General features: G+C 39.8%; 1 protein-coding gene across 3 annotated transcripts in view; it reads left to right on the top strand.

The window, feature by feature from the left end:
* Positions 1-12,009, top strand: part of gria3b (glutamate receptor, ionotropic, AMPA 3b) — an 83,054-nt gene that overhangs the window by 21,990 nt on the left and 49,055 nt on the right. For all 3 annotated transcript variants that reach the window (XR_005442005.1, XM_038699979.1, XM_038699978.1), the window contains exon 3: positions 4,540-4,779. Coding sequence is in view for 2 of the 3 variants with exons in the window: in XM_038699979.1 (XP_038555907.1) it covers positions 4,540-4,779 (240 nt within the window). In the remaining variant the exon portion in view is untranslated. The remainder of the gene's footprint in view (positions 1-4,539; positions 4,780-12,009) is intronic.

Here is a 12,009-nt window from a genome sequence, read left to right as displayed (position 1 = left end):
AAAAGTAGATTAATTAAAAAGTTACAATCGTACAGAAAAATATGTGATTTAAAGGAGTAAAACCACTTACTCATTCCTCTCAGGTGATCCCGGCTATTGGTGATAAGAGCCAGCGCTGCATTGTTTTCCTCCACTTGCGCTGAGTGAAAAAGCAAATAGTTTTTTTCTCGTAGCAGTTTGCAAAAATGATGGTTGAAGCTGTTTAGCCCAAGGATGGGCCATTTTTACTGATGAGATGACACGTTTGCTTAATCAGTCATGATCAATGGCATTGCTTGCCCCACCCGATGGTTCCCGTAGGTCAGATTTACTATCTCCTCCATGCTACAGTATATAAACACCTTCAGAATGTGCAAATCCTTAACATGTGGTGTGGTTTGTTTAGCCTCTGACCATGGAAATGGGCCAGGAGTGATTAAGAGTGAGAAAACAAGAGGTTTCTGCACAGTCCAGCTTATGGCACGCCATTGAAAATCAATAACACTACTTCCATTAATTGTATGTGGTCACTAATTGGTTAGGTCTATTTATAGCGAATGCCAGTCCTATAGATCCAAATTATCAGTCACAAATGCTCATGAGGGCAGACTCTGGTGGAGGTGCAAGTGGACGATGGAATTACTGTGAAGAACGGATGACCTGTGTCTGAGCGGGCAGAGTTGCACGATGCTGGCGAATCTGGTGCAGTGAGACTGGCTGATGCGTGCCCCTAAAAGAGAACAGGTCTATCTTTGTCCTTATCAACCTCACTGGCGAGGGAGAACTTATCTGGACCTCAGATCACTCCAGATGGCATGTGATCCCTGCAACCCACAAACCTTTCCACTACAATAAGATGGCGACCCTGAAAAGGGATGCATCACAAAGACACTATATCGCTAAAGGGGGGCAAGATGAGACCACAACATGAGGGTGCGTGGACAGATCTGTTGATGAGGCCTGGGCTCGCTCAAAGCCTAGCCTAATAAGCAGAGGACAGCTGAGCGGAGAGAAAGAGGCTGCCAGATCTTGTCCCCTAGGACAGGTTCTGTGTCAGTACTGGCCCAAATTAAGAGGGAGTGCAGAGAAAACTGGGCCTTGACGAGGGCTGGATCTCCTACTGGCTTCCATTCAGTGCTGGAGATTGCACCACTCACCCTGCAGCACTTACCCACAATGCTGCTGTCCATCTGTTGATTCACTTATCAGGAAGCAGTGCTGTGTGTGTGTTTGTGTGTGTCTGTATGTATGTCTGCATATGTGCATGTGGGGCTTTGCCTGTGTGTGTTGCTGAGAATGGATGCTATACCTTGGGAGAGGTGTCTGTACCAGGACAGATAGGGAGGGAATAGAATTAAAAAGGATGAGGCAAATCCCACCAGTGACTAGATCTCTCATTCAAACAGCAATTGTACTTAAGCAACGAGTGCGTGAGCACTGTCATGTTGTCCTCTGAGTGAAAGGTTTTGCACGTACTGTAGCGCCGTGCTTCACAAAGACAAGACAAATTCTCACGGGCAGAAAAAAAAGGAAAAGAAAAGGTTGCCGTGCACGTATGTGTGTGTGTGATTGCATCTTGTGCTTGAACTGTCATGTTGGTGATGAATTGTTTGCCAGTTCAGCGTCAATAACCTCAGAGAATGCTAATTTCTTATTGAGAGCAGTATTTCAACAAGTGTCTAAGCTATGTCTGATGTATCCCACCATAACGATTGAATATCCGTAAGGCAATCAGAAACAAACTTTTAACATATACATAAGATTGGAAAGAGCCTTCCCCCTGTCATCCAACCGTTGTACTGGAATATTCAAAGTATTTACAGATGTTAAGAATTCTTGATTACCCTGCGGGAGCACTTGAGAGTCAATCAGAATGAGTGAACAGCCATTCATGATAGGGTAGGAAAAACACACCTGTAGCTCAGAATGTTATAGTTTACACACTAATGGCTTCTGACTGAATGGAAGTCGCTCCTGCCTGACAGTTTACGCTGTCCCACTAGAATGCATGATGAATACACAAACAAATGAAAACAGGTTTGAGTTTTTTTTGCCTCTCAAGAAATGTCATCAGATGCACATGCTGATTAAAAAAAAACAAGCTTGTATTACTGAGGTGTTCATTCCCCCCAAGTGGTTGTTATAGAGTTGTCACCATGAAAAACATTCACAAAATGATTGCATAATTGTTTATTTTTATTTAACCTTTTGTCGCCTCAGATTGTAATTTTGCTGAACAGCGTCTAGTTCTATGCAGCTAGGTTGTTCTTTCTCGGAACTTCTGAGTCAGTCTTGTATTAAAAATGTGATTTCTGTATGTACACCTTAACACACCTTTTGCCTTTTTTTTTAGATGTCCTCATTAGATCTCATTTGTCATCTGAACTATGCAAAGACCAAGCATGTAGCTTTAACTGACATCGTGGCATCAACAAAAAACAAAAGTTGTGGGTTTAAGGTCATTGAAAGTAAAACTGCAGTCACTTTTCACTCGAGGCAGAAAGAGTTGTCTTTTTCAGCTCTTTCGTAGGAGGCATCAGAAGCGGCGACAGGCAGCAGTGGCGCTCACAGCTGCTGTGAATGCTGCAGTGAGACGTTCACTGTGGATGAGGAAACAGAGCGATAACTGGTGGGAGCTCCTGGTGGGAGCTGGAGACCTTCAGCGAATGGTGTTACGTTTCTATCCTTTGGCTGCCACTTTCCTACCAGCACAAACACACACTGTACCTGCAGGATTTTTGCTGACATCCTGCCACAATGCAGGCCACTATTACCAGAGCCGTTAACTTTCTAATCCAGTGCATTCTCTTGCATGCTCTGCTGTCTTTTTGTGCATTGTATGTTAACATGAATTTCTCTTATTCACATGCAGACAATGAATGTTAATACCAGGTTTAAATGGGCTTTTATATTGTGATCACTAGGGATGGGTGTCATTTAGTGCTGCAACTGACAAGTTTTTTCATTATTGATTACTCCACCAATTATGTTATCAGTTAAATTGGCACTCCAGTGCACTCTAGCACTTCCATAAAGGTGAAGGATTCAAAATTGACAAATTGAAAGAAAGGATTTTAAAAATCGAAGCAGCAGGAGCTGAGATATCTGGACTTTTATTTCTTAGTGTGGGTCAAACTTTGAAAACACTGGATCCTACAATCCCCACAATGCAACTTGATAGTGTCTTTCATTACATTCCTTCTACCTGGTAAATACACATATCGTCCAAACTCCGTCCAAATTGTAATCTCCAAAGTAATGCCGAGATAACCCTGATGACATCATTAGGGTTATTTTTTTTCAGACTTTGGAGATCTCCCTTCAGAGCCCCAGAAGGCATTAAACAGGCTAATACCCCTTACAACAGGTCCTGTGAACTACCAGAATTCTACAACTACTACAATGGCCATAGCGGCCATTTTGACCGCTCAGACATTATTTACATATAATTTCAATAATCAATGTAAAATCTAAGAATGAATGGATCTGTAATGTTAGGATCAGGATAAAAAAGATCAGGATAAAAACATCAATAATATACATTGCAAAATGACCAAATCATTCAATTTGACTGTCACAGGAAAATAACTTGAATATTTGCTAAACTGCAAGAGAGCAAACTGATTTTGATTTTTCACTGACACTTGTGGATAAATTTTTCAGAGTCAACACAGGTGATGTGTAAAGAAAAAATGGGTAAAGTGTCCTGTTCAATTATTTAATTTGGTTTTAGGCTGAAAGATTTTTTGTTTCTTCAAGAGCTGGAAAAAGGAACAAACACTGAAATGATACACCGTCTATAATGCATCTGGTCAATTTGACTGTTATGACCATTCAAGGTAGAAATACTCAGAACTCTGTTGTGTTTTGTCATTTTAATAAAAAAAAATAACAATGTTAGAATAACATATACACATATTTAGGAAAAGTCAGGTTTTGGTCAAATTTTTAAACAGTCAAAATGATTGCCTTGGTAGATCTAATGTTAAACCCCATGTGACATCATCATATTAGTTAATGTGCTAATATAAAACCAATTGAAGTTATCAATACCTAAACATGACCTTTTCGGTTAATTAGTCAATTGTCAGAGAATTATAGTAAAGTGAATATTTGGGTTTTTAGGACTGACTAAAACAAGCAACCTGATAACATCTTCTTGGGCTTTGGGTAAATATAAAAGATTTTTTTTACATTTAATAAAGATGATGGTTATTTGGAATTAAATAATTGTAGATTCTATGACAATCATTGTTGAATGAGAAAACAAGACTACAAATCTAAACAGACAGAATATTTATTTCTTATTTCTATTGTTGTACAGTATGTACATTATTAATATTATTAATATTTATTACAGGAGATGCACTAGTGTAAATGCTTTGTCAAGTGTACTGGGGTCACATCAACCTTTAATTGGCTATTAGTGGTGGCTCAAACAACCCAGTCGATCTATTACTGCCCAAAGTGACGAGTAACACATTTGTGAATATGCATACACACATTTTGCTGAATCATGTCTTAATACTCGTGTCCCCTTGCCCTCTGCTGTCCCTGCAGTTTGCTCCCAGTTCTCCCGCGGAGTGTACGCCATCTTCGGATTCTACGACAAGAAGTCCATGAACACCTTGACCTCCTTCTGCGGTGCTCTGCACACCTCCTTTGTCACACCCAGTTACCCCACCGATAATGAGGTGCAGTTTGTCATCCAGATGCGCCCCGCCCTCCGGGGTGCCGTCCTCAGCCTGCTCTCTCACTACAAGTGGCAGAAGTTTGTCTACCTCTACGACACAGACCGAGGTAGGTGATGACACGGGCCTCGAGTCAGGAATTCAGCTTGAATTACAGCGTGGAACCACCAGGAAATGTACCAGTGAGTCAGAATAGCAGCTGCACACCAGTGTTAGCAGAGGATAGATTTACCCTGTAATACTTCATGAAAGCCCTGTAAATGCTTGAACTGTTAACACTGCAGTATTTCATACAGTAGTTTGGTGTTATGCAAATCTGAAATATATTCACTAGCACCTCATAACACTTGTAATAAGACATTACACTTTAAGAAACAGATGATCCTAGGAGCTATAACTTTTGGATTCTTCTGTTTCATCATGTTGTTGATATTGGCTCGTCTTTCATCTGGAATGAGGTATGTCACAGCTGCTACTAAAATGTTTTCTGCGGAAATCAGAGTCTCTGCCTGCCTGTGGGGGCTGTTTATTGTGTGAGGGTTTTTGTGTAGTTCCCAGATTGCATTGCTTTGTTGACAACAGACACTGGTGTAATGCAGCAGCGTGGCATGTGTATGACGACCTGTCAACATGGCGAAGTGCTCATTTCTGGGTGTTCCAAATGAGAAAATGAGCTCATTATCGCTCGATAGAATAATGATCCCCTCCTCCTCAGAAACTTCAATTTGTTCAAACAGCACCTGGCCAGGATATGTTCTGTATATGACAGACAAAGACACAATATGTCTTCCTCTTTGTGAGGATGCCAAAAAGGGTGGCTGCATATTCCTCCCCCACTGTATTGTTGAATTTGCTATGTTTATTTGCTCATTATAGAAAGGTCCTGACCTCTGGATATGCTGCAAGTAACCGGTCTTCTCTGCAGCGTGCTCGCTGCTCTCTGTGTGGTTCTTTTTTCTGATCCAGCCTCATGCCCCCACCTCTCTGTGTCTTGCTTTGAGGCAGACTTTGAAGAGTGCTTTAGCGCAGAGTCCTCTGTCTTTGGGTCACCAGGCCTGTAGGGTACAGAGCTGAGGGCCTTAATCCTCCACACAGCCTGCAGATAATATGTGGTTAATTAGGGTCACTCTGACTAGAACACTCATTGGATCTTCCCTGCGGATGCTAGCAACCCACACGTCCTTCAGCACAACCAATACTGCACAGCTACCGGTCCCCATCCCTCTGCTTTTCCTCTTCTGTCTGGAAAGTGAGACTGTCTGGGGCACAGTTGGACACATAGCGGAGGTGGGGAAAAGAGCCTGAAATACCAAAACACAAAGAGGTGTTAGGAGAGAAAGAGTGATGACAAATAGACATGTACTTTAAAGAGAGAAAAGAGGGACAGAGGGCAAAAGAGGGCGGAAAAAGTGAGAAGAAGGAGAAAACAAAACACCAGTTCAGTCCAGCAATTAAGGCAACAGCAGGCGCGTGTGATTTACAGCCTGTTACCTGTGTACGGACAATTCCCTGTGTGCTGTACATCCCTGTGCTGAGGCCCATGCCAAGCCACTTTTACCTCTCTCCTTACTGCCAGTGGTGTAAGACGATCCCTTATTAGTGGTGGGACATTGGCCCCAGGAGGGGATTAAAGTCGTTTATTGATGCACTCCATCCAGCACGTTGGGCGGCTTTGACACTTGGCTCATCAAGCAGACAGATGTGTGAGAGAGCCTCTACCTCCGCTTATCAGGTAGTGCAGCTCCCCTGGCAATATGGACACTGACTGCTGGCTAAACCAGGAGGAGTGACAAGGGAAAATAGTCTTCAAGGGTGTATGTTTTTTTCACCCTCTCGCTCTGAGGAAAAAGGAAAATTGACGGACAACTGCTTTTGTCTGTATTATTTTGAGTTATTTGTTAATTTTAGTGGTTCCTGAATTACATACACCCACCACCCTGTCAGATGAGCTCACATACCCCTTCATTGACCCCACCCATCACGTTCCAAGTGTGTTATTAAAGTGGATGTTAAGTTATGCCACATCGAAGAAAATATAGTTACAACATTTGCAATTTAATTGTTAAATGTTTAAGTCAGCTTTAGCTAATTATTTCAACATTTTATTCATTACTTAATTATATCAACTGTTTATCCATTACTTTTAGCTAATTATTTCAACCGTATATCCATTACTTTTAGCTGATTATTTCAACCATTTACCCATTTTGTTCAACTGCTTATTAGTTAAATATTATTCATCCATTACTTTTGCAAACTATTTTAACTGTTTCAACATTACTTTTATCTAGCTAAACAATTTTTCCAGTACTTTTATTTATCCCTAAATTACTTTTATCTAACTATTTAAACATTTTATCCATCGCTTTTAGATAATTATTTCCACTTTTGTGCTTGTTTTCATGCACTCTCGACATGGTTGAGAGTAATGGTGTAATCACTGACTCATGTTGATGGTAGTTATGTACTGTGCAGTTTCAAGTAGCTTACTGTTTATTGTGACAATACATTTAATATAGATCAGCATCACACCAGTGCTTTACAAATATATAGATATAGTATGTTATCAACTCATAATTTTAATTTCTTTCAAATTAGTTGAACTGCTCCAAATTCTTTACACGTACACTCTCACAACTGCAGAAGTGTACTCTGGGGCGCCACTCGTTGGGAATCACTGATCACTTTACTCCTTTGTTCACTTTTTAGCGATGCTGCTTTGGTTCACTTAATTGAGAGTCAATGAAAGATCATTGTGTTATTGCTCTACTGTGATTTTCTTATGAAAGCAATGTCTGAAAAAGAAAACTGACATGTTGAGAAAAGCAGCTGATCTCCTACCTTATGTGTAAAAAATCTTCACACAAGTAAATGCAAAAACGTGTTACAATACATCCCCGTAAGCAGCTGCTTGTGGCAGATTTCAAATTTTTTTGTCGATAAATGAATGAATAAACCTAAATGACCTCTACTCCTAATGTGCTACACAAAGCACCTGTTGCAATGTATTATTTTCTTGAGTGCCTTTTTCCATTTTAATTTGTATTTGATGAAAGCATTGATCATCTACTATTCTGGAAGCAACTTTGCAATTATTCTCCAAACTCCGATTAGGGAGTGAAAACACAGTGCATTCACTAGCCGAGTCCTACCAAGAGGTTTTATTCAGTCAATAGAAAAGATTAATTAAAACCACACTATTCATTTGGCTGTGTTATTGGGCTGGCAAAAAAATGCTTTTAGGCCTTAGCGTAGTGCTTTCAGTCGGAGAGTGATGGTCCATATGCTTCAGGCTCAGATGCACTGGTGGGAAATAGAGGTAGATTTGTACCCTTAATGCCAATATCAGACAGCAGTTTCAAAGCAAACGTTGTGATGAAGGAACTGCACTGGAAGCAAATGGAGCCTCCGCAGGCAGGGTTATACCAGCTTAATGAGTGGCTACTCTTCTTTTATCTGGTGTAATATATTGACATTATGTGAGTGCATGTGTGTGTTAATGCATGTGTGGGAAGAGACAGATGAAAGATCCAAACAGATATCACCACTCGTTCTTTTGAATCACCCCCAAACATCACATATGGCTGACCTGGAAAAACAAACTGGCATTCCTAGCAACACTCAATCCAAATAAATCCCCTGTTTTCCCAAGTCTTAGCTCTCTAAGAGTGAACATTGTTTGTCTGGCCTTTCAGTTTGCATCTACAGATGAATTCCCCCTAAAAAATCTGTACCTATATAGGTGAAGGTAGATGGAACTTGCCCTTTCTGTCCTGGCGGTCAGGTATGGGCAGATAATTGCGATGTCTGTGCGGCAGAGACAGATGATTACAGGCTTTATTGTCTCTCCCAGGCACAATCAACCCTGATTCAGCAATCTCACCTCTACTTGATTTATGAGTCGCTCTTTCTGTCTTTTTCACATCCCTCCATACCTCTTCCTTATGCTTTTAGCTTTCTCATATGTCCCTTATTCCTGTCTGCCGTTAGACAGGAATAAGGGACGCTAGCGGTGACTGCAGTGGTACAGCAGTGACAAGCTTTCCTTCCTTAGCGCTGCAAAGTGGTCAAGAAAAGATGAATTATGAAACAAGAGTTGACAAAGATAACAGTGGCAGATTTGCTGCTCAAAATTTGTCAACTAATTTTTTAAATAATTCAAACAGAGGTATATAAAATCAGGCTCACCATCCGGTAACTGTTTTGCTGGCTGTCTGGCAGATTTTATCAGCTGAGCTAGCTAGCTGATTAAGCTAAGGTTAGCACCATGAGTTCGTTAAAAACATTATCTCAATCTGACTTCATATATTTCCAGTGGACCCTATGAAAAGGAATCATAAACATACCTGTCAACCCTCCCGTTTTTTCCCGGGATTCTCCTGTATTTTATTATTCTTTTACAGTTGTCCTCTCATTTAAATATTTTCCCATAAATACCCCGAATTTTTAAACATTCTTAAAAAAAATTAAAAACCTTCTGGTTTTACTTGATATGTTTGCTACGTTCCCCTCCAGTAAAGCAGAGGTAGAACATTAGCTGTAACAACTCGCAATCACTCCAACGGCAAACGCCGATAAAACAAGAAGAACAGCAGCATAAGGGTTCAAGGAAGAATGAACTTGAGAGGGATGGAGTACCTGCTGAGAAGGTAAAAATTTTGTATCTCACCAAAGTGGAGGAATTACTCTCACTCACCCTACTTCTCCTGTCCATTTGCGTAATCTCTCTCTTCTGCCAATTGTCTCACTTAACCATTAACCTCTCAAAATCACAATTGAAGAATAATGTGTGATCTATACATAATCTCATTCAAGGTATATATATATTAAACTGGTAGACGCTGAGTTTATATGCCCTTTTGTGTTTTCATTTAAATAATGCAGGGGTGTTCACAGCATTTGACTTTCAACCAGATATCACATTTAGACCACCTAATTGTAGTCATTTACTTAATGTAGGAATGAGTTGACCCAATCATTGTATTTTAAAGCAAGTGGTTGCTTAGTGGTGATTTTAGGATTCGCTGTGTGTACCCTTGTCTAAATGTCAGCGATATGTGGACAGTGGTATGGAGTGGCGAGGCAATTGGGGGAGGATTTCCCTTATTTTCAAATCCCAATGTTGACAGGTATGGTCATAAATATTGCACATGACAGCTATATACATGATAGTGTGCTAAAGCTAAAGCTAACACTTCCCTGGAAAAAAACCCCAGCATCCTCAGTGGTGGATCCATGGAAAGAGCACAGAAATAAAGAAACATCTTGTCAGTTGGTTCTACCACTGCTAGAGACTGCTTAACTTACATAATTGTATGTTTTCACAAGTTACATGAGAAAAGCCTTTTAGGATGAGGACTAACTGGTGTGTTTGGCAAACCTAATGCTATCTGAGGTAACATTGCTGGGGTTCTTGATTGTAAATCCAATAAAGAGCAGGACAGGTCTGCTAATGTTACCTTAAACTGTGATAATATCCTAGACTGGCTTCCACTGGGTGGGTAAATTCAACATGGTGGAATTCGTGAATGGTCTTTTTTTGTGTAATCTACATCCCCACAAACTAAGGCTGTGTTTAGACTGACGTTCGTCATTTGACTGTAAGCTAGTTAGCCAGAAATGCCAACAGTTGCATGCATTTGAACAGATAATGCATTCCTTACTCGTTTGCTGTTGTGTTTTTGGGTTATTAAAGAATATAAAAGGCCACCACCCAAACACAGAGATATAAATATAAAGCTTGACAAGCCTGCTGTGCCTATTTACAGATGCTAAGCTATGACTGGACAAGCAAAAGGTCAATTGTATGTCCATCCTTAGTTTATTGCTGCTGTCTCACTCTGCTCCTTCAGTCTCCATAGTTCCGTTTTTCCATTGTATTTATTTTGTTAGTCTTGACAAAATCCAGTTTACCTTGAACTGAACAGCAAAACTAAACATTAAACAATGTGAATGAAGATGTAAATATGACTAATTGATTCAGACAGTGTGTTATGTTTTCCATTGAAATTTTGAGAATACCAATCTGCAGAGAGCAATGCCAGTGATATTTTGTGGTAAGATCCGAAGCTGCCACCTCTTTATATCCATGATGGTGTTGTGAGGAACAGGATTTTAGCCTGTCTAACAATATCCCTCGCCACACCAAGGCGCTGATGACATACTAAGGAAAATGCCTGCACTCCTGTCGTCTATTTCTATAATTTTCTCTACCAATCAATATTCTGAATGTTATTGCTAGAAGTAAAATGATCCAAAATTTACCTGCTACATAGAAAGCACAGAGTTGTTTACTTTTATCATTCAACTGCTGGCAATTAAAACCACAGTTGAAATAGTATTTGATGTCAAAGCCTCATTATAGCACCAAGTCAAATGTTCTTTGAACAAAAATCTGCCAGGTGGAAGCTGTATTCCAGCATTCAGTCCAAAAATACCTCCAGGGCACTTCTTTCATTCACTCTGTCAATATTTGCAATGACCCCAACTGCAGCAGAGTCAATTCATCTGGAACAATAAGGCGCACGTACAGTATTGATCATGCCGCACTATTTGTAACCACAGTGGGAACAGCTTATTATTAAAACATGCAAATGTATGCAAAATTCTTACCCTTATATGGTCCAAAGTGTATGCAGGCATTTATCCTGTATCTAATTGATGCAATTATCTGTCATTTAATTGTTAGAGGTCCTAAAAATGTCAGTTTTGAATAAAAATTTAACAACTTACTACAGAAAAAAAAGAAAGTCTCACAGGCAAGCCCTTACAGTGTTACTCAACACAGGAAGAAGCTGAACTACACCAAATATGTCCTCGAGAGAAATATATTTTTCTGTCTGAAAAAGTTTCTTGCTCCCCTAATATCACTCAGACAGCTGTCTCCTAGACAACAGTCTAAACTTAAACCTTAATCAAACAAGCCAATTTGGGTTTCTCACAGTGGAAGCAATGATACGACTTGTTTTAAATTGATGTAAATGATGAAGAGATTTTCCTTCATAAAAACAAATAAAAGTATGCAAATATGTGGTTCCATTCATTTTACAGTCAAATATATAGTTGTGGAAGTCAAAGTAATAACGTACTAAAATAAAAAGACTAATAGTTTAAAAACTGCAGTAAAACTTCTTGAAGAACTGGATAACAAAAGTGAGATTTTAAGTGTAAAAAAAGTCAAAATAAAAAGGCAACTTATCTTTAGTTATAGTTTATAGGTTGCCTTCCCCCGGCAACCTGACTTGCCCTTTTATACTGCAAGGTTCTGTTTTTTCCTTTAAATTATCCACTACTTAGCAAAATAATGTTAACCAGACATACTACAGTGTTAGAGAGCTAA

The sequence above is a fragment of the Micropterus salmoides genome, unplaced genomic scaffold (assembly GCF_014851395.1).
Source record: "Micropterus salmoides isolate LMB-PRFRI ecotype aquatic unplaced genomic scaffold, ASM1485139v1 Ms_hic_scaffold_5, whole genome shotgun sequence".
In the NCBI taxonomy this organism is placed as follows: domain Eukaryota; kingdom Metazoa; phylum Chordata; class Actinopteri; order Centrarchiformes; family Centrarchidae; genus Micropterus; species Micropterus salmoides.
The sequence above is the reverse complement of the archived record's forward strand: the minus strand, read 5'-3'. Positions and strand labels throughout refer to the sequence as shown.